Below are 23,400 nucleotides of genomic sequence, written 5' to 3' on the forward strand. Positions count from 1 at the left end.
GGTACATATACACACATACACACAGTACACACACATATTAGTAAGTCGCTGGTGCAGTGTGTGAGTATTGCTGCTCAGGTACATATACACACATACACACAGTACACACACATATTAGTAAGGCGCTGGTGCAGTGTGTGAGTATTGCTGCTCAGGTACATATACACACATACACACACATATTAGTAAGGCGCTGGTGCAGTGTGTGAGTATTGCTGCTCAGGTACATATACACACATACACACACATATTAGTAAGGCGCTGGTGCAGTGTGTGAGTATTGCTGCTCAGGTACATATACACACATACACACAGTACACACACATATTAGTAAGGCGCTGGTGCAGTGTGTGAGTATTGCTGCTCAGGTACATATACACACATACACACAGTACACACACATATTAGTAAGGCGCTGGTGCAGTGTGTGAGTATTGCTGCTCAGGTACATATACACACAGTACATACACATATTAGTAAGGCGCTGGTGCAGTGTGTGAGTATTGCTGCTCAGGTACATATACACACAGTACACACACACACATTACTAAGGCGCTGGTGCAGTGTGTGAGTATTGCTGCTCTGGTACATATACACACATACACACAGTACACACACATATTAGTAAGGGGCTGGTGCAGTGTGTGAGTATTGCTGCTCTGGTACATATACACACAGTACACACACATATTAGTAAGGGGCTGGTGCAGTGTGTGAGTATTGCTGCTCTGGTACATATACGCACACAGTATACATGCATAAAGCGCTGATGCAGAGTTAGGGTGCGTACATACATCCAATTTTGATTGGCCAATTTTCCCACCTCTATGCAGTATGAGCGTCTACCAATACTGTCTATTCCTAGTATTCAGAATCGGTTGGCCCTCATATTACATGGAGGTGGGAAAATCGGTCTGTGATTGGCCAATCAATAAGGATGTGTATATGCACAAATTGGTCTATGATTGGGCAATCAATAAGGATGTGTATATGCACAAATTGGTCTATGATTGGGCAATCAATAAGGATGTGTATATGCACAAATCGGTCTGTGATTGGCCAATCAATAAGGATGTGTATATGCACAAATCGGTCTGTGATTGGCCAATCAGTAAGGATGTGTATATGCACAAATCGGTCTGTGATTGGCCAATCAGTAAGGATGTGTATATGCACAAATCGGTCTATGATTGGCCAATCAGTAAGGATGTGTATATGCACAAATCGGTCTATGATTGGCCAATCAATAAGGATGTGTATATGCACAAATTGGTCTATGATTGGCCAATCAGTAAGGATGTGTATATGCACAAATCGGTCTGTGATTGGCCAATCAGTAAGGATGTGTATATGCACAAATCGGTCTATGATTGGCCAATCAGTAAGGATGTGTATATGCACAAATTGGTCTATGATTGGCCAATCAATAAGGATGTGTATATGCACAAATTGGTCTATGATTGGCCAATCAGTAAGGATGTGTATATGCACAAATCGGTCTGTGATTGGCCAATCAGTAAGGATGTGTATATGCACAAATCGGTCTGTGATTGGCCAATCAGTAAGGATGTGTAAATGCACAAATCGGTCTGTGATTGGCCAATCAATAAGGATGTGTATATGCACAAATCGGTCTGTGATTGGCCAATCAATAAGGATGTGTATATGCACAAATCGGTCTGTGATTGGCCAATCAATAAGGATGTGTATATGCACAAATCGGTCTATGATTGGCCAATCAGTAAGGAGGTGTATATGCACACTTGCAGCCTGCCGGGTCACATAAACATTTCATACACAGTACAGTCCTGAGGGAACTGTCTGGCCCCTGTGTCACGTGGTATTCCCAGAGGCCACGTCTCAGCGGCCCACGTGTCATGGTGGCTGGGATACACAGAATGGGCGTGGCTCTCAGCACATCCTCTTATTAGGCACATCAGGCCCTGAAGTCTTCCGTCCATGGCGGGTCCATCCTGCGGGGTTACGCCGGGGAGATGGTGTCCAGCACCTGGGGGTAGAGTCTCACCACAAAGCGATGGGAATTGGGAGGGATAAAGCTCTCCCTCAGCGTCAGTCTGGGAATCGCACTCAGACTCACAACCAGCCGAGTGTCAGTTCTGCAGACAAGGAATGTCAGGCCCGAGTGTAAGGATCCTGTGACCGCCTCCTCACACACCAACGTCCACTCGTCATGCTGTGCCCCCGAATACTGACAGAGGGGTCCCGGCTTCAGGTACTGCTCCAGGAAAGCCTGTAATAAACAGACAAGCGTGAGAAGATCCCTGAAACATTCCCCCTCGCTCTACCCAGAATCCTCCTCACTACCCAGAATCCTCCTCACTACCCAGACTCCTCCTCACTACCCACAATCCTCCTGCACTGATAGCAAGACCTGCTGTGTATGGTACACCCCATCCCCCTCACTACCCAGACTCCTCCTCACTACCCAGAATCCTGCACTGACAGCCAGACATGCCATGTATGGTACACCCATCCCCTCACTACCCAGAATCCTCCTGCACTGACAGCAAGGCATGCTGTGTATGGTACACACCATCCCCCTCACTACCCAGAATCACCCTCACAACCCAGAATCCTCCTCACTACCCAGAATCCTCCTGCACTGACAGCAAGGCATGCTGTGTATGGTACACACCATCCCAGTCACTACCCAGAATCCCCCTCACTACCCAGAATCCTCCTCACTACCCAGAATCCTCCTGCACTGACAGCAAGGCATGCTGTGTATGGTACACACCATCCCCCTCACTACCCAGAATCCCCCTCACTACCCAGAATCCTCCTCACTACCCAGAATCCTCCTCACTACCCAGACTCCTCCTCACTACCCAGACTCCTCCTGCACTGATAGCAAGACCTGCTGTGTATGGTACACCCCATCCCCCTCACTACCCAGAATCCTCCTGCGCTGAAGACTACAAGACCCAGAACATTTATATTGCCCTTTTCTCCTGGCGGACTCAGAGCACCAGAGTTTCAGCCACTAGGGGGTGTTCAGGAGGTAGTGTTATGGAGTTTTGCCCAAGGTGTCCTTACTAAATAGGTACTGGCCGATTGAACAGGAAGAGCCGTAATTTGCACCCTGGTCCTGTGTGTCACAGACAACGCCCTTGAAGTATTACGTGGGTCCCATACCTGGGGGTTCCTCCAGCCCCCTTCAGCCGCATCGGTCCCTTGCCGTCCTCCCAGGCTGCCTGGATCCGCTGCCATTTCCTCCAGTAACTCAGCGTGTCAGGGGTAAATGAGCATGCTCGGCTGCGCGCATGCACCATTGCGCTGTCAGCGCTGGGAGCACTCTGCACCTGTGCTGTACTACTGCGCAGAACGCCTCAGTTGATGGGAGAGCGCAGCCAGACTGCACTAACTGGCTGAATTACCGAGCAGAGGATCCCGGCAGCCTGGCAGGGCGGCGGGGGACAGATGAGGCTGACGGGAGCTGGAGGAAGCCCCAGGTATGGATATATTTTTTATTTTCATCTCAGTTACACTTTATCCAGTACACTATCCAGCTACTGAGGATAAAGAGACTCAGCAATGGATAGAGATGAGCTTAGCAACTCCGATATCTGAGATTCTGATCTTAAATCGAAATTACACTGTATGAAACTAAAATTGACATTCCGTTGAATAATGCATTACCGCAACTCGGAAACTTTAGGCCAATCATAGGACTCAGGAGCAATGGGGCCAATCAGAGAGTTCAGAAGTTAACTGCAGCTGTATGCATAATATCTGCATGTATGGGGTGTGTATGTAGCCCCCATTACCTGTGCAGATACACTGTGTGTCAGGCACTGGGTCAGGTGTGTGATGGACAGAGGGGAGCTGTACGTATGGAGTGTGTATGTAGCCCCCATTACCTGTGCAGATACGCTGTGTGTCAGGCACTGGGTCAGGTGTGTGATGGACAGAGGGGAGCTGCATGTATGGGGTGTGTATGTAGCCCCCATTACCTGTGCAGATATGCTGTGTGTCAGGCACTGGGTCAGGTGTGTGATGGACAGAGGGAGCTGTATGTATGGGGTGTGTATGTAGCCCCCATTACCTGTGCAGATACGCTGTGTGTAAGGCACTGGGTCGGTGTGTGATGGACAGAGGGGAGCTGCATGTATGGGGGGTGTATGTAGCCCCCATTACCTGTGCAGATATGCTGTGTGTCAGGCACTGGGTCAGGTGTGTGATGGACAGAGGGAGCTGTATGTATGGGGTGTGTATGTAGCCCCCATTACCTGTGCAGGTATGCTGTGTGTGAGGCACTGGGTCAGGTGTGAGATAGACAGAGGGGAGATGCATGTATGGGGTGTGTATGTAGCCCCATTACCTGTGCAGATATGCTGTGTGTCAGGCACTGCGTCAGGTGTGTGATGGACAGAGGGGAGCTGGGGAGCTGCATGTATGGAGTGTGTATGTAGCCCCATTACCTGTGCAGATACGCTGTGTGTAAGGCACTGGGTCAGGTGTGTGATGGACAGAGGGGAGCTGCATGTATGGGGGGTGTATGTAGCCCCCATTACCTGTGCAGATATGCTGTGTGTCAGGCACTGGGTCAGGTGTGTGATGGACAGAGGGAGCTGTATGTATGGGGTGTGTATGTAGCCCCCATTACCTGTGCAAGTATGCTGTGTGTCAGGCACTGGGTCAGGTGTGAGATGGACAGAGGGGAGATGCATGTATGGGGTGTGTATGTAGCCCCATTACCTGTGCAGATATGCTGTGTGTCAGGCACTGGGTCAGGTGTGTGATGGAGAGGAGAGCTGTATGTATGGGGTGTGTATGTAGCCCCATTACCTGTGCAGATACGCTGTGTGTCAGGCACTGGGTCAAGTGTGTGATGGACAGAGGGGAGATGCATGTATGGGGTGTGTGTGTAGCCCCATTACCTATGCAAATATGCTGTGTGTCAGGCACTGGGTCAGGTGTGTGATGGACAGAGGAGAGCTGCATGTATGGGGTGTGTAGTAGCCCCATTACCTGTGCAGGTATGCTGTGTGTCAGGCACTGGGTCAGGTGTGTGATGGACAGAGTGGAGCTGCATGTATGGGGGGTGTATGTAGCCCCCATTACCTGTGCAGATATGCTGTGTGTCAGGCACTGGGTCAGGTGTGTGATGGGGAGGGGAGCTGCATGTATGGGGTGTGTATGTAACCCCCATTACCTGTGCAGATACGTTGTGTGTCAGGCACTGGGTCAGGTGTGTGATGGACAGAGGAGAGCTGCATGTATGGGGTGTGTATGTAGCCCCCATTACCTGTGCAGATACGCTGTGTGTCAGTCACTGGGTCAGGTGTGTGATGGACAGGGGGGAGCTGCATGTATGTGGTGTGTATGTAGCCCCCATTACCTGTGCAGATACGCTGTGTGTCAGACATTGGTCAGGTGTGTGAGGGACGGAGGGGAGCTGTATGTATGGGGTGTGTATGTAGCCCCCATTACCTGTGCAGATATGCTGTGTGTCAGGCACTGGGTCAGGTGTGTGATGGAGAGGAGAGCTGTATGTATGGGGTGTGTATGTAGCCCCATTACCTGTGCAGATACGCTGTGTGTCAGGCACTGGGTCAGGTGTGTGATGGACAGAGGGGAGCTGCATGTATGGGGTGTGTATGTAGCCCCCATTACCTGTGCAGATACGCTGTGTGTCAGACATTGGTCAGGTGTGTGAGGGACGGAGGGGAGCTGTATGTATGGGGTGTGTGTCACGGACGGTTGTGGGGCCGCGGACGCGTCCTGGAACCGCCCGTGAAGAAAAAGCGATCGCACTCGATTCTCTGCATCTATTGCGCTTCAGATCGATAGAATCTGGATTGATTGTGTAGGAGAACCAGCTTAACTGCAGGATGGCTCTTTTGATATGCTAATGAGCCTGGGCCCTAGCCTGCTGCAGAGAGTCCCTGGCTTCAAGCTGTGCTGATGGCCCATCCATCAGGTATAGGGGACAAGCACCATGACAGAAGCAATCTAGAGTGGGAAAACTCAGACACTCTGGCTCCTTCCCCCAGCAGGGGAGCCGACATGTGGCTTGCTGCTGCCAGCTTCAAAAAGAACCTCACCTAGGGATGACCTGCTGTCAATCCCAGATGTAGATCATATTCCATAAGCTGCTATATGTGTCATATTTTCTGTGTTGCCAGGCTGGCAGACCCTCCAAACTAACAGAGCATGTAGGGCCCTGTCTGGCGCTGGTTCTGAGAACATTTCAGAACATTCTGAGGTAAAGACTGTCAGTTAGGCAGTTCGAAAGTGCCCTGATGATATCACAGGGGTCCCACCCCTCATGTTTGGTATCAGGCTGCTGGGTAAATCGAGGCAGACCTGAAAATATTAGTAAATCTGCCCTGACCTGTACGGTTCTGTGAGATAGAGCTCATATATGGTTAAGATATGATTTCTGGTCCCCAGGACAATGGGAGGACTCATCTCATGTTCTAAGGGGGTGTGTGGCCCTGCCCTCACTCCCTCCTACTGGATCAGGGGCATAAGAATGGCAGAGGAGACAAACTCAGTGTCCTCCACCCTGAAACATCTTGAACTCATCTGTGCCAGCTTGAGGATATGCTGGCATCCACCTGGTCTGAACTCTGAACTTTGATTGAAACCAAGAACTTTATGATTCTTCCCACAAAAAGGACATCTTTCCAGGAACTAAGTATTTTTTCTCCCTTTCTTTTATTTTTCATACTGGCTATTACTGTTTTAATAATTGTTGATTTTAATAATTGTCTGTATATATTAATTATTTATATTGCCGTGAATAAACGACTTTATCAAGTCATTCACTGTCCGCTACCCTGCTTATCAGCCGCACAACTGAACCAGACCTCTGGAGAGACGCTACTACTATTGTATTGTGGTTAACTAGACAGAATAGAGTGTGTTTAACCGTTTTTATTCGCAGGACTAGTCAGTCAGTGGGCTCCTCTGTCCCATGGTAACCGAGGTGGTGGCAGATACCCTGAAATCGTGTAAAGTTGTAATTACCCGTACCTCACAGGCTCCCTTCTGGTTTGTCTGCGGCCAATTCCCAATGGTTCCTACGCATTGACTGCGACCAGAGTTTGCACGATCCGTGCGCTGGCACCATTTGGAAGGCATTTCGCGGTCTGACCACTAGGGCTCCTGTGACAGTGTTTGGCAGCGGTTGGGACCTGTGTTGTGCTGAAAGTATCTAAGATAGCGGTAGCGCTATCCAGAAACGAACTAATTCGTTGGTGTAGCTGGAAGGCAATATATTTTTTATATATACAGAGAGACTGTGTAGCCAGTACCCCTCCCCAAAAGTTTTATTTTATTTGGCATGGAAATGTCCGGGAACTACCAGCAAATGTGCGTGGCCGACCTGCAAACTCTTTGCCAAGCGAGAGGCATTGATGTCGGCCGCAAGAAACACCAGGACCTGATAGCAGACTTGTCCAGATGGGATACCCAGCAACTGCGGGAGCCGGTAATGTCCGCTGAAGTGGATACCAGCCCATCTGACAATCGAGGGGAACCAGAGACTGAGAATCCTGACCGTACAGAGGTTGTGCATCCTGAGGGCCCTGCACTAACGGCTATGCAGGAGACTGTCAGTGTGGTCCCCAATCTCCGGGGTGCTGAAAGTACTCACCCGGAACTGGCCAGTACTGGACTGTCCATGGGTGCTGACCCGGTAATGCAGGCATTGCGAAAGCTGATGGAGACTGACCTGGAAAAGTACATGCAGTACATGGAAGCACGAGAGGAACGGGAGCACCAATCTGCAGAACGCAAGGCTGCTGCTGCTGCTGCAGAACGCCACGCTGAGAGGGATGCCGCTGAGCGAGAACGGGAGCAAAAGTGCATCAGGCCAGCCAGGATTCACCGCCTAGCCTCCCTGCTGAAGGAGCTGCACCACCCGTAAGTGCAAAATTTAAATTTGCTAATATTGAAAAAGACACTGACATTGACTTGTTTCTGCGGTCTTTTGAAAAAGCATGCCATCAGTATCGTCTGTCCCAAGACCAGTGGGCCAGACATCTGACACCTTTGCTGCGCTACAAAGCGCTTGATGCTTTCGCAGAATTGCCTGCGGAGAAAGATAATGATTATGCTGCTATAAAAGACACTATCATTACCAAATACCAGCTGACGCCAGAAGCCTATCGCAAAAAGTTCAGGGCCTGGCAGAAAAAGTCTTCTGATTCGTACCGAGATGTGGTCAGCAGCTTGCTCACCACACTCCGCCAGTGGACTCTAGGCCTCACCAAAGGGTCTTATGATGTCCTGGAGGACTTGATAGTCCTGGAACAATTTCTGAACATTTGCCCTGCTGATGTACGACAGTTTGTGCTGGAGCGCAAGCCTGCGTCAGCAACTGTCGCTGCAGACCTTGCTGAGACCTTTGCAACTACCCGGGTGTCTGATGCCCGCAGAACTGTCCCATCCAGCTGGAGAGGAGGTCAGCCCAATACTCTGGCAGACTCTCCTGCCCCTGTGAGCCGTCAGCCACAGAGGCCACCCAGCGCATCTGCTGCACCCAGGCCTGCAGCGCCTGGAGAGGTCACCTGTCACTACTGCCGCCAGCCCGGACACATGAAATTCGACTGTCCGGAGCGGAGACAGACACCACCAGCACCTGGATCATCTGCATCACCAGTACCTCACCCACAGCAGAGGCAACCCGCCAGCGAACCACAGCCTGGATCATCAGATTTTGTTCTGTTTGCCCGCGGAAAGGAAATCCACGACCGAACCGACCAGCAGCAACTTGTTAGAGTGAACGGCCAAGTTGTCACCGGATTCCGAGACACCGGAGTTGACATCACGTTAGTTCACTCACATCTTGTGCCAAAGGAGAGCATCAGCTCCAGCCGATCCCTTGCCCTTACTGGAGTAGAGGGCACCCTTTTTCACATAGCCCACTCGAGAGTGAAGATGGATTGGGGGGTTGGAATCCAAGAAAGGGTTGTTGGGGTTATGAAGGATCTCCCAGTCCCTGTGTTGCTGGGGACTGATTTGGGCAAGCTTGTGTCCTACTACGAACCTGCCACGACCGCCTTGTCGCTCACGGAAGGAGATGGACTCTCCACCCACCCCCAGGTACTTTATACACTTGGGGAAGCACCAGGGGGAGGTGGGTTGAAGGTGCCCAGTTCAAGGGTACCAGGTTCAATAGTGCCTGCTTCAAAAGCACCTGAGTTTACTGTACAACCTGTCTGTAATGAAACAATGTCTATACCTGTCAATGTCATTAATGCATGCAACGATGATTTGAGTAATGCCTGTCTGTGCCATTCTGAAGGTGTACCTGTGCTAGCAGTACCGTGCAGCTGTACTGCTCAGAACCCGAGCTCAGAACAGGTGGAGGGGGTTCCGGCCTCCTCCCCCTCCTCTGACCGCAGGGATGAGACCTTTCAGCCGCTGGCCTCATGTGACATGAGCCAGTTGGCTGAAACTGACAGCGCTGTACTCACAGCAGCACTACAAAGCGAACCAAGCCTGGAGGCCCTCAGGCAGCAAGCCTCTGAGCCCCTCGCAGACGGGGCTGCTTTCAAGGTGTACTGGGAAGGTGGGAGACTGTACAGCGAGTCTGTACAGCCCCCTACCGGTAGATCACATGTGAATACCAAATGGCTTGTGGTCCCGAGTGCGTTCAGGGGACATGTGCTGAAATCCGCACATGATAATTCCCTGACAGGACACTCTGGTGTCCGCAAGACACTTGCCTGTATTCGGAGACAGTTTTATTGGCCCAGGATGAACAGGGATGTAGCAAACCACTGCAAAGCATGTGCCGTCTGTCAGGAGCTGGGAAGGTCAAGGGATTCCCGCGGGGTTCCCTTAGGTCCACAGCCACTGCCCGTTGGCAGCAGCCCCGGCAGACACCACATCCGACCGCAGTGGCGCAAACACCCTGTCCAGAACGGTCCATGTTGGGTCAAGCCTGAGGGTAGAGGACCGCAACCGGTCCAGGGGAACCGAGCCGCAGGCTCCAATGGGTTTTCCCGCCGTACCGGCAACCCGAGACCCGTCAGCCAGGTTAGCGGCGCCGCCACACAACTTGCGGGTGTGTGCCTAAGCCACAGACAAGAGGGGGGGGCGGTCACAGACGGTTGCGGGGCCGCGGACGCGTCCTGGAACCGCCCGTGAAGAAAAAGCGATCGCACTCGATTCTTTGCATCTATTGTGCTTCAGATCGATAGAATCTGGATTGATTGTGTAGGAGAACCAGCTTAACTGCAGGATGGCTCTTTTGATATGCTAATGAGCCTGGGCCCTAACCTGCTGCAGAGAGTCCCTGGCTTCAAGCTGTGCTGATGGCCCATCCATCAGGTATAGGGGACAAGCACCATGACAGAAGCAATCTAGAGTGGGAAAACTCAGACACTCTGGCTCCTTCCCCCAGCAGGGGAGCCGACATGTGGCTTGCTGCTGCCAGCTTCAAAAAGAACCTCACCTAGGGATGACCTGCTGTCAATCCCAGATGTAGATCATATTCCATAAGCTGCTATGTGTGTCCTATTTTCTGTGTTGCCAGGCTGGCAGACCCTCCAAACTAACAGAGCATGTAGGGCCCTGTCTGGCGCTGGTTCTGAGAACATTTCAGAACATTCTGAGGTAAAGACTGTCAGTTAGGCAGTTCGAAAGTGCCCTGATGATATCACAGGGGTCCCACCCCTCATGTCTGCTGGGTAAATCGAGGCAGACCTGAAAATATTAGTACATCTGCCCTGACCTGTACAGTTCTGTGAGATAGAGCCCATATATGGTTAAAATATGATTTCTGGTCCCCAGGACAAGGGGAGGACTCATCTCATATTCTAAGTGGGTGTGTGGCCCCGCCCTCACTCCCTCCTACTGGATCAGGGGCATAAGAATGGCAGAGGAGACAAACTCAGTGTCCTCCACCCTGAAACATCTTGAACTCATCTGTGCCAGCTTGAGGATATGCTGGCATCCACCTGGTCTGAACTCTGAACTTTGATTGAAACCAAGAACTTTATGATTCTTCCCACAAAAAGGACATCTTTCCAGGAACTAAGTATTTTTTCTCCCTTCTTTTATTTTTCATACTGGCTATTACTGTTTTAATAATTGTTGATTTTAATAATTGTCTGTATATATTAATTATTTATATTGCCGTGAATAAACGACTTTATCAAGTCATTCACTGTTCCGCTACCCTGCTTATCAGCCGCACAACTGAACCAGACCTCTGGAGAGACGCTACTACTATTGTATTGTGGTTAACGAGACAGAATAGAGTGTGTTTAACCGTTTTTATTCGCAGGACTAGTCAGTCAGTGAGCTCCTCGGTCCCATGGTAACCGAGGTGGTGGCAGATACCCTGATATCGTGTAAAGTTGTAATTACCCGTACCTCACAGGCTCCCTTCTGGTTTGTCTGCAGCCAATTCCCAACGGTTCCTACGCATTGACTGCGACCAGAGTTTGCACGATCCGTGCGCTGGCACCGTTTGAAAGGCATTTCGCGGTCTGACCACTAGGGCTCCTGTGACAGTGTGTATGTAGCCCCCATTACCTGTGCAGATATGCTGTGTGTCAGGCACTGGGTCAGGTGTGTGATGGACAGAGAGGAGCTGCATGTGTGGGGTGTGTATGTAGGTTCCATTACCTGTGCGGATACGCTGTGTGTCAGGCACTGGGTCAGGTGTGTGATGGAGAGGGGAGCTGCATGTATGGGGTGTGTATGTAGCCCCCATTACCTGTGCAGATATGCTGTGTGTCAGGCACTGGGTCAGGTGTGTGATGGACAAAGGGGAGCTGTATGTATGGGGTGTGTATATAGCCCCATTACCTGTGCAGATACGCTGTGTGTCAGGCACTGGGTCAGGTGTGTGATGGACAGAGGGGAGCTGCATGTATGGGGTGTGTATGTAGCCCCCATTACCTGTGCAGATATGCTGTGTGTCAGGCACTGGGTCAGGTGTGTGATGGGGAGGGGAGCTGCATGTATGGGGTGTGTATGTAGCCCCCATTACCTGTGCAGATACGCTGTGTGTCAGGCACTGGGTCAGGTGTGTGATGGACAGAGGGGAGCTGCATGTATGGGGTGTGTATGTAGCCCCCATTACCTGTGCAGATACACTGTGTGTCAGGCACTGGGTCAGGTGTGTGATGGACAGAGGGGAGCTGTATGTATGTGGTGTGTATGTAGCCCCATTACCTGTGCAGATATGCTGTGTGTCAGGCACTGGGTCAGGTGTGTGATGGACAGAGGGGAGCTGTATGTATGGGGTGTGTATGTAGCCCCCATTACCTGTGCAGATATGCTGTGTGTCAGGCGCTGGGTCAGGTGTGTGATGGACAGAGGGGAGCTGTATGTATGGGGGGTGTATGTAGCCCCATTACCTGTGCAGATACGCTGTGTGTCAGGCACTGGGTCAGGTGTGTGATGGACAGAGGGGAGCTGTATGTATGGGGTGTGTATGTAGCCCCATTACCTATGCAGATACACTGTGTGTAAGGCACTGGGTCAGGTGTGTGATGGACAGAGGGGAGCTGTATGTATGGGGTGTGTATGTAGCCCCCATTACCTGTGCAGATACACTGTGTGTAAGGCACTGGGTCAGGTGTGTGATGGACAGAGGGGAGCTGTATGTATGGAGTGTGTATGTAACCCCTATTACCTGTGCAGGTATGCTGTGTGTCAGGCACTGGGTCAGGTGTGAGATGGACAGAGGGAGCTGTATGTATGGGGTGTGTATGTAGCCCCCATTACCTGTGCAGATACGCTGTGTGTCAGGCACTGGGTCAGGTGTGTGATGGACAGAGGGGAGCTGCATGTATGGGGTGTGTATGTAGCCCCATTACCTGTGCAGATATGCTGTGTGTCAGGCACTGGGTCAGGTGTGTGATGGAGAGGAGAGCTGTATGTATGGGGTGTGTATGTAGCCCCATTACCTGTGCAGATACGCTGTGTGTCAGGCACAGGGTCAGGTGTGTGATGGACAGATGGGAGAAGCATGTATGGGGTGTGTATGTAGCCCCCATTACCTGTGCAGATATGCTGTGTGTCAGGCACTGGGTCAGGTGTTGGACGATGGCCTCCATGCTGTAAAGGTGGGCTTGCTGTGTTGAGCGCAGATAGCGCTGCAGGCTCTGGGCGATCAGCGGGAAGACGCTCTGCGCTGCTTCTCTGGGTGGCAAAACCTGTGAAGACTTCCCACCATCATCCGGCGGGCTGACCTGAGAGAAGGCGTTGTGCACAGCCACCACCAACCTATGGGAGTACAGGAAACGTGTCAGTGCTCAGCACACAGCCAATCACAATACACACTACAACCAAACCTCACCAATCTCTAACAACGATGTAGTATCTCTATCTACATAAGGAAGCCTTGACACCCAGGATCAGGAAGCCATGACAACAGGGATCACATGACACCTTGGATCAGGAATCCAAGACACCCGAAATCAGGAAGCCATGACACCCGGGATCAGGAAGCCAAGACACCCGGGATCAGGAAGCCAAGACACCCGGGATCAGGAAGCCAAGACACCCGGGAAGGAAGCCATGACACTCGGGATCAGGAAGCCAAGACACCCGGGATCAGGAAGCCAAGACACCCGGGATCAGGAAGCCATGACACCCGGGATCAGGAAGCCATGACACCCGGGATCTGGAAGCCATGACACCCGGGATCAGGAAGACATGACACCCAGGATCAGGAAGCCATGACAACAGGGATCACATGACACCTGGGATCAGGAAGCCAAGACACCCGAAATCAGGAAGCCATGACACCCGGGATCAGGAAGCCATGACACCCGGGATCTGGAAGCCATGACACCCGGGATCTGGAAGCCATGACACCCGGGATCAGGAAGCCAAGACACCCGGGATCAGGAAGCCAAGACACCCGGGATCAGGAAGCCAAGACACCCGGGATCAGGAAGCCATGACACTCGGGATCAGGAAGCCATGACACTCGGGATCAGGAAGCCATGACACTCGGGATCAGGAAGCCATGACACTCGGGATCAGGAAGCCATGACACTCGGGATCAGGAAGCCATGACACTCGGGATCAGGAAGCCATGACACCCGGGATCTGGAAGCCATGACACCCGGGATCAGGAAGCCATGTCACCCGGGATCAGAAAGCCATGACACCCGGGATCAGGAAGCCATGACACCGGGGATCAGGAAGCCATGTCACCCGGGATCAGGAAGCCATGTCACCCGGGATCAGGAAGCCATGACACCGGGGATCAGGAAGCCATGACACCGGGGATCAGGAAGCCATGACCCCTGGGATCAGGAAGCCATGACCCCTGGGATCTGGAAGCCATGACACCCTGGATCAGGAAGCCATGACACCCGGGATCTGGAAGCCATGACACCCGGGATCAGGAAGCCATGACACCCGGGATCAGGAAGCCATGACACCCGGGATCAGGAAGCCATGACACCCGGGATCAGGAAGCCATGACACCCGGGATCAGGAAGCCATGACACCCGGGATAAGGAAGCCATGACACCCGGGATCAGGAAGCCATGACACCCGGGATCTGGAAGCCATGACACCCGGGATCAGGAAGCCATGACACCCGGGATCAGGAAGCCATGACACCCGGGATCAGGAAGCCATGACACCCGGGATCAGGAAGCCATGACACCCGGGATCAGGAAGCCATGACACGCGGGATCAGGAAGCCATGACACCCGGGATCCATGACCCCTGGGATCAGGAAGCCATGACACCCGGGATCAGGAAGCCATGACACCCGGGATCTGGAAGCCATGACACCCGGGATCTGGAAGCCATGACACCCGGGATCTGGAAGCCATGACACCCGGGATCAGGAAGCCATGACACCCGGGATCAGGAAGCCATGACACCCGGGATCAGGAAGCCATGACACCCGGGATCAGGAAGCCATGACACCCGGGATCAGGAAGCCATGACACCCGGGATCAGGAAGCCATGACACCCAAGATCTGGAAGCCATGACACCCGGGATCAGGAAGCCATGACACCCGGGATCAGAAAGCCATGACACCCGGGATCAGGAAGCCATGACACCCGGGATCAGGAAGCCATGACACTCGGGATCAGGAAGCCATGACACCCGGGATCAGGAAGCCATGACACCAGGGATCAGGAAGCCATGACACCAGGGATCAGGAAGCCATGACACCCGGGATCAGGAAGCCATGACACAAGGGATCAGGAAGCCATGACACACGGGATCAGGAAGCCATGACACACGGGATCAGGAAGCCATGACACCCGGGATCAGGAAGCCATGACACCCGGGATCCGGAAGCCATGACACCCGGGATCCGGAAGCCATGACACCCGGGATCCGGAAGCCATGACACCCGGGATCCGGAAGCCATGACACCCGGGATCCGGAAGCCATGACACCCGGGATCCGGAAGCCATGACACCCGGGATCAGGAAGCCATGACACCCGGGATCAGGAAGCCATGACACCCGGGATCAGGAAGCCATGACACCCGGGATCAGAAAGTAGAGTGACCAGACGTCCCGGATTGCCCGGGACACGTCCCGGATTCGGGGTCCGCTGTCCCAGGCTTAATGAGGTCCCGGGAAACGTCCCGCTTTCAGCAGCGGGACGTCCCGGCCTCGGGACTCTGGCCACTCTCTCCTCAATGAACTGGCAGCGGCGTCTATAGACGCCGTGCCAGTTCATTGCCCGCAGCCCCGCTCCAGCCTCCTCTTCCGGTGTCTGTTTCCGACACCGGCAGGCGAGCAGGGCTACGGCAAGATGGCTGCCGAAGCCCTGTACTGGAGACCTATTTGTGTCACTAGTACAGGGCTTCGGGCGCCATCTTGCCGTAGCCCTGTCAGCGCGGGAGAGAAGAGCAGGAGGAGGAAGACGGTCCCGGGACGGAGCAGCGCGCCAGAGGCCGGACACTTCTGCCAGGTGAGTAAATGCTTTCTTTTCCAGGTGAAATGTTTGCCCGCATTGTTTCTTTTCCAGGTGAAATGTTTGCCCGCATTGTTTCTTTTCCAGGTGAAATGTTTGCCCGCATTGTTTCTTTTCCAGGTGAAATGTTTGCCCGCATTGTTTCTTTTCCAGGTGAAATGTTTGCCCGCATTGTTTCTTTTCCAGGTGAAATGTTTGCCCGCATTGTTTCTTTTCCAGGTGAAATGTTTGCCCGCATTGTTTCTTTTCCAGGTGAAATGTTTGCCCGCATTGTTTCTTTTCTGGTGAAATGTTTGCCCGCATTGTTTCTTTTCCAGGTGAAATGTTTGCCCGCATTGTTTCTTTTCTGGTGAAATGTTTGGCCGCAGTGCGTTTCTTTTCTGGTGAAATGTTTGCCCGCAGTGCGTTTCTTTTCTGGCGAAATGTTTGCCCGCAGTGCGTTTCTTTTCTGGCGAAATGTTTGCCCGCATTGCGTTTCTTTTCTGGTGAAATGTTTGGCCGCAGTGCGTTTCTTTTCTGGTGAAATGTTTGCCCGCAGTGCGTTTCTTTTCTGGTGAAATGTTTGGCTGCAGTGCGTTTCTTTTCTGGTGAAATGTTTGGCCGCAGTGCGTTTCTTTTCTGGTGAAATGTTTGCCCGCAGTGCGTTTATTTTGTACTGACATGTTGCCCGCATTGCGTTTATTTTGTACTGACATGTTTGCCCGCATTGCATTTATTTTATACTGACATGTTGCCTATTGCGTTTATTTTCTGGTGTCCGGGGTAACTGTTACTGCATTTATTATTTAATGGTCATAGATGGCTATGTTTGCTGCTTTGTGGTTACGGTATACTATTAGCATCACACAGTTTCTGCACACCCATGATACAAAGTCTCGTTTGTCCACATCATGGCGTAAACACTGCTTTCTTATGCCTCGCTGTTACATCATTACGTTAGCTCCGCCCATACAATGTCATGGCCACGCCCATTTTTCGGCGCGGCGCGCAGCCCCCCTCCCCCAGTCTTCGCCGCTGCGTGCTCCTCACTCCCCACTTTTCGCCGCGGCGCGCTGCGCGCGCCGCCCCCCCCCCCCCCCGCCCCAGGTTGGACCCACAAAAATATGGTCACTCTACAGAAAGCCATGACACCCGGGATCTGGAAGCCATGACACCCGGGATCTGGAAGCCATGACACCCGGGATCTGGAAGCCATGACACCCGGGATCAGGAAGTCATGACAGCCGGGATCAGGAAGCCATGACACCCGGGATCAGGAAGCCATGACACCCGGGATCAGGAAGCCATGACACCCGGGATCAGGAAGCCATGACACCCGGGATCTGGAAGCCATGACACCCGGGATCAGGAAGCCATGACACCCGGGATCTGGAAGCCATGACACCCGGGATCTGGAAGCCATGACACCCGGGATCTGGAAGCCATGACACCCGGTATCAGGAAGCCATGACACCCGAAATCAGGAAGCCATGACACCCGGGATCAGGAAGCCATGACACCCGGGATCAGGAAGCCATGACACCCGGGATCAGGAAGCCATGACACCCGGGATCAGGAAGCCATGACACCCGGGATCTGGAAGCCATGACACCTGGGATCAGGAAGCCATGACACCCGGGATCTGGAAGCCATGACACCCGGGATCAGGAAGCCATGACACCCGGGATCTGGAAGCCATGACACCCGGGATCTGGAAGCCATGACACCCGGGATCTGGAAGCCATGACACCCGGTATCAGGAAGCCATGACACCCGAAATCAGGAAGCCATGACACCCGGGATCTGGAAGCCATGACACCCGGGATCAGGAAGCCATGACACCCGGGATCAGGAAGCCATGACACTCGGGATCAGGAAGCCATGACACCCGGGATCTGGAAGCCATGACACCTGGGATCAGGAAACCAAGACACCCGGGATCAGGAAGCCATGACACCCAGGATCAGGAAGCCATGACACCCGGGATCAGGAAGTCATGACACCTGGGATCTGGAAGCCATGACACCCGGGATCAGGAAGTCAGGACACCCAGGATCAGGATGCTGTGACGTCACCCTCCAATTCCTGTTGCCGCAGTTTACCATTCAGCCTCAGACCCTGAGAGAATCCTGGAGGCAGTCAGCACTGCAGGCAAAGAAACTTTTTGGATTGGTTGGTGACTCCACACATGATACAATTCTGATTGTATGTACAATCTGTATCAGGGATCAGGTAGCTGCCACCAATTCACATTAGCGTGTGAATACGCAAATCCAACTCTAGCTAGTCCTGTAGGAAACGAGGTTAATTCAACAAAATATAACAATATCAATAAAACCAGTTAGTTGTCTTCAGAAAAGCGGGACTCTTTGCAAAGCTATTCAGAACAAGCACTTAGACAAACCATTTTTTAATTGTTTATTTTATAGGAAATAATGCATAAAATGATAACAGAAAATATCTGGGTAAAATGTCTGAGCAGTTTATCAATAGAGATGTCCCGAACGGTTCCTGGCGAACTTCAGTGGTTCGCGTTCTCCTGCCAAAAGTGAACATTCCCGGAAGTTTGATTCGCCCCATAATGCTCTATTGAGCAAAACTTTGACCCTCTACATCACAGTCAGCAGGCATATTGTTGCCAATCAGACTACACTCACTCTTGTAGCCCCACCCCCCCTTATACAAGGCAAGGTCCTTGAGCCATTTGACTCACTCGTCTGCCTACACTAATTAGTTAAGGGACAGCTGCTACACACACTCTGCTAGGGAGAGTTTAATTAGCCTCTTGTAGGCTTCTCCTCCCACCTCCCTCCCTTCTATCCTTCTACCTATTCCCTCCTACCGGAGGGAGGAGGGTCTCATCTGCCAGGGAATTACAGTATTTCAAAAGCCAGCTTACATACCGTGGCTGGGGATTGAACCCAGGTCTCAGTGTATGGTAGGTAACTAACATATCCATTATACCACCAACACTACTAGCTGAAGCTAGCCTAGCATGTACCATTTATGCTCAATCCAAAAGAAAAATTAGACAAGACAAATAACATTTATATCACGCTTTTCTCCTGGCGGACTCAAAGCGCCAGAGCTGCAGCCACTAGCGCACGCTCTATAGGCAGTAGCAGCATTAGGAAGACTTGCCTAAGGTCTCCTACTGAATAGGTGCTGGCTTACTGAACAGACAGAGACGAGATTCAAACCCTGGTCTCCTGTGTCAGAGGCAGAGCCCTTAACCATTACACCATCCAGCCACTGCTTAAGGATTAGTAGCCAGGCATGGCCTTGCCTTTTGTGTTTTGTGTTGCTGGGGGGTGGAGATGGTAATCAGAGATGGGCAGTCTGTGTGGCAAGCAATATAACCCTCTCTGCTGGAGGGTGGAGATGGTAATCAGAGATGGGCAGCCGGTGTGTCCAGCAATATAACCCTCTCTGCTGGAGGATGGAGATGGTAATCAGAGAGGGGCAGTCTGTGTGCCCAGCAATATAACCCTTCCTCTGCTGGGGGGGTGGAGATGGTAATCAGAGAGGGGCAGCCTGTGTGTCCAGCAATATAACTCTCTCTGCTGGAGGGTGGAGATGGTAATCAGAGATGGGCAGCCTGTGTGTCCAGCAATATAACCCTCTCTCTGCTGGAGGGTGGATATGGTAATCAGAGAGGGGCAGCCTGTGTGTTCAGCAATATAACCCTTTCTCTGCTGGAGGGTGGAGATGGTAATCAGAGAGGGGCAGCCTGTGTGTCCAGCAATATAACCCTCTCTGCGCTGGAGGGTGGAGATGGTAATCAGAGATGGGCAGCCTGTGTGTCCAGCAATATAACCCTCTCTCTGCTGGAGGGTGGAGATGGTAATCAGAGATGGGCAGCCTGTGTGTCCAGCAATGTAACCCTCTCTGTGCTGGAGGGTGGAGATGGTAATCAGAGATGGGCAGCCTGTGTGTCCAGCAATGTAACCCTCTCTGATGGAGGGTGGAGATGGTAATCAGAGATGGGCAGCCGGTGTGTCCAGCAATATAACCCTTTATCTGCTGGAGGGTGGAGATGGTAATCAGAGATGGGCAGCCGGTGTGTCCAGCAATATAACCCTTTCTCCACTGGAGGGTGGAGATGGTAATCAGAGATGGGCAGCCGGTGTGTCCAGCAATATAACCCTTTATCTGCTGGAGGGTGGAGATGGTAATCAGAGATGGGCAGCCTGTGTGCCCAGCAGTGTAACCCTCTCTGTGCTGGAGGGTAGAGATGGTAATCAGAGATGGGCAGCCTGTGTGTCCAGCAATATAACCCTCTCTGCGCTGGAGGGTGGAGATGGTAATCAGAGATGGGCAGACTGTGTGTCCAGCAATATAACCCTCTCTCTGCTGGAGGGTGGAGATGGTAATCAGAGATGGGCAGCCTGTGTGTCCAGCAATATAACCCTCTCTCTGCTGGAGGGTGGAGATGGTAATCAGAGATGGGCAGCCTGTGTGTCCAGCAATGTAACCCTTTCTCTGCTGGAGGGTAGAGATGGTAATCAGAGAGGGGCAGCCTGTGTGTCCAGCAATATAACCCTTTCTCTGCTGGAGGGTAGAGATGGTAATCAGAGATGGGCAGTCTGTGTATCCAGCAATATAACCCTCTCTGCGCTGGAGGGTGGAGATGGTAATCAGAGATGGGCAGACTGTGTGTCCAGCAATATAACCCTCTCTCTGCTGGAGGGTGGAGATGGTAATCAGAGATGGGCAGCCTGTGTGTCCAGCAATATAACCCTCTCTCTGCTGGAGGGTGGAGATGGTAATCAGAGATGGGCAGCCTGTGTGTCCAGCAATGTAACCCTTTCTCTGCTGGAGGGTAGAGATGGTAATCAGAGAGGGGCAGCCTGTGTGTCCAGCAATATAACCCTTTCTCTGCTGGAGGGTAGAGATGGTAATCAGAGAGGGGCAGCCTGTGTGTCTAGCAATATAACCCTCTCTGCTGGAGGGTAGAGATGGTAATCAGAGAGGGGCAGCCTGTGTGTCCAGCAATATAACCCTCTCTGCTGGAGGGTGGAGATGGTAATCAGAGATGGGCAGCCGGTGTGTCCAGCAATGTAACCCTCTCTGCTGGAGGGTGGATATGGTAATCAGAGATGGGCAGCCTGTGTGTCCAGCAATATAACCCTTTATCTGCTGGAGGGTGGAGATGGTAATCAGAGATGGGCAGCCTGTGTGACCAGCAATATAACCCTCTCTGCTGGAGGGTGGAGATGGTAATCAGAGATGGGCAGCCTGTGTGTCCAGCAATATAACCCTTTATCTGCTGGAGGGTGGAGATGGTAATCAGAGATGGGCAGCCTGGGTGTCCAGCAATATAACCCTTTCTCTGCTGGAGGGTGGAGATGGTAATCAGAGATGGGCAGCCTGTGTGTCCAGCAATATAACCCTCTCTCTGCTGGAGGGTGGAGATGGTAATCAGAGATGGGCAGCCGGTGTGTCCAGCAATATAACCCTCTCTGCTGGAGGGTGGATATGGTAATCAGAGATGGACAGCCTGTGTGGCCAGCAATATAACCCTTTATCTGCTGGAGGGTGGAGATGGTAATCAGAGATGGACAGCCTGTGTGTCCAGCAATGTAACCCTCTCTCTGCTGGAGGGTGGAGATGGTAATCAGAGATGGGCAGCCGGTGTGTCCAGCAATATAACCCTTTATCTGCTGGAGGGTGGAGATGGTAATCAGAGATGGACAGCCTGTGTGTCCAGCAATATAACCCTTTATCTGCTGGAGGGTGGAGATGGTAATCAGAGAGGGGCAGCCGGTGTGTCCAGCAATATAACCCTTTATCTGCTGGAGGGTGGAGATGGTAATCAGAGATGGACAGCCTGTGTGTCCAGCAATATAACCCTTTATCTGCTGGAGGGTGGAGATGGTAATCAGAGATGGGCAGCCGGTGTGTCCAGCAATATAACCCTTTATCTGCTGGAGGGTGGAGATGGTAATCAGAGATGGGCAGTTTCTTCCCCGTGATTTGGTTTCCTCCCCTCTCATTAGAGGGAAAAAAAGATATAAAATATCTGAAGTGATCATACTGTATCTCTGTGTCAGTTGAACACATAATGTGGAGCATGAGACCTGTGTGTTCCTTGTGTCCTCTGCTGCTCCCAAAGACCAAACACATATGAATGATCATATTTTATTTCTGAGGAAACCGTATCTCTGTTGCAGTAAGTGGTAGGCAAATGCTTTTTGGCTTAAACACCTTGAGATTGGGTTCAGTGCACATCTGCTAGTTCTGACATGGCTGGCATCTACAGAAAGGCTGGTCATTTAATAAGAAGAATATTTGTTTCTTAGCTTAATTATAAGGCATTCCCACTGTCAGGATACATGGAGGAATGTAGCTCTGGCCACCTAGGATATTAGGAGGGGATCTGAAGTTCTCTGGCCTCTCTTTATCGACATCCTTTGGAAACATATCAGAGAATGTATAAGCCAGGTTGGCTGGAAAGTAATGATTTTATGACGGGTCTGTTTTCCTGACTAGCTATGGAGTAGGATAGAGGAATGTGGAATCAGGAGCGGTGATGTTACAGCTGTCACAGGTTACTGGGAGGGAGGAGGAGTCAGAAGATGTGATTTGTGGAAGGGATAATGTCAGCTGGATAACATTTTTTTTAATTGTTTTAGATACTTTTGTTATTTGATCTGAGGAAGCGGACTGCGATTCACGAAACACATTATCATTCAAGAGTCTGGTTTCTATTTAAAATGTTATTAGTTTATTTAGGCTACCCCCTTCTTTTAGAGGTAAGCCTATTTATGTATGTTTTATCCAGCTGACATTATCCATTCCACACATCACATCTTGGGGCGTCTCCTCCCTCCCAGTAATATCCCACACCGGCCCCCTCTGCTTGGGGAGTTGGCCGTGTATGTTGGTTCCTTGGAACCCTTACACCCCTTTTTCTTTTCCTGGAGAACGACCTACATTGACGAAGACCCAGGAACCCGACTGAGGACGGGCTTCCCTCACCAGCTGTTATACTGTGGTTGCCGGGGAGGACAGGCTTTCCTCACCAGCCGTTACACTGTGGTTGCCGGGGAGGACGGGCTTTCCTCACCAGCTGTTACACTGTGGTTGCCGGGGAGGACGGACTTCCCTCACCAGCCGTTACACTGAGGTTGCTGGGGAGGACAGGCTTCCCTCACCAGCCGTTACACTGTGGTTGTCGGGGAGGATGGGCTTTCCTCACCAGCCGTTACACTGTGGTTGCCGGGGAGGACAGGCTTTCCTCACCAGCCATTACACTGTGGTTGTCGGGGAGGACGGGCTTTCCTCACCAGCCGTTACACTGTTTGTTGCCGGGGAGGACGGGCTTTCCTCACCAGCCGTTACACTGTGGTTGCCGGGGAGGATGGGCTTCCCTCACCAGCCGTTACACTGTGGTTGTCGGGGAGGACGGGCTTTCCTCACCAGCTATTACACTGTGGTTGCCGGGGAGGACGGGCTTCCCTCACCAGCCGTTACACTGTGGTTGTCGGGGAGGACAGGCTTCCCTCACCAGCCGTTACACTGAG

General features: G+C 52.0%; 1 protein-coding gene across 2 annotated transcripts in view; it reads right to left on the bottom strand.

The window, feature by feature from the left end:
* Nucleotides 1-446: 446 nt before the first annotated feature.
* Nucleotides 447-23,400, bottom strand: part of LOC137547437 (vang-like protein 1) — an 85,904-nt gene continuing 62,950 nt past the window's right edge. For both annotated transcript variants that reach the window (XM_068271024.1, XM_068271023.1), the window contains exons 7-8: nucleotides 12,993-13,218; nucleotides 447-2,251 (exon numbers count right to left, since the gene is read on the bottom strand). In XM_068271024.1, the coding sequence (XP_068127125.1) occupies nucleotides 1,982-2,251; nucleotides 12,993-13,218 (496 nt within the window). In that variant the 3' untranslated portion in view covers nucleotides 447-1,981. The remainder of the gene's footprint in view (nucleotides 2,252-12,992; nucleotides 13,219-23,400) is intronic.

This window comes from Hyperolius riggenbachi, chromosome 2, assembly GCF_040937935.1.
Source record: "Hyperolius riggenbachi isolate aHypRig1 chromosome 2, aHypRig1.pri, whole genome shotgun sequence".
Lineage (NCBI taxonomy): Eukaryota > Metazoa > Chordata > Amphibia > Anura > Hyperoliidae > Hyperolius > Hyperolius riggenbachi.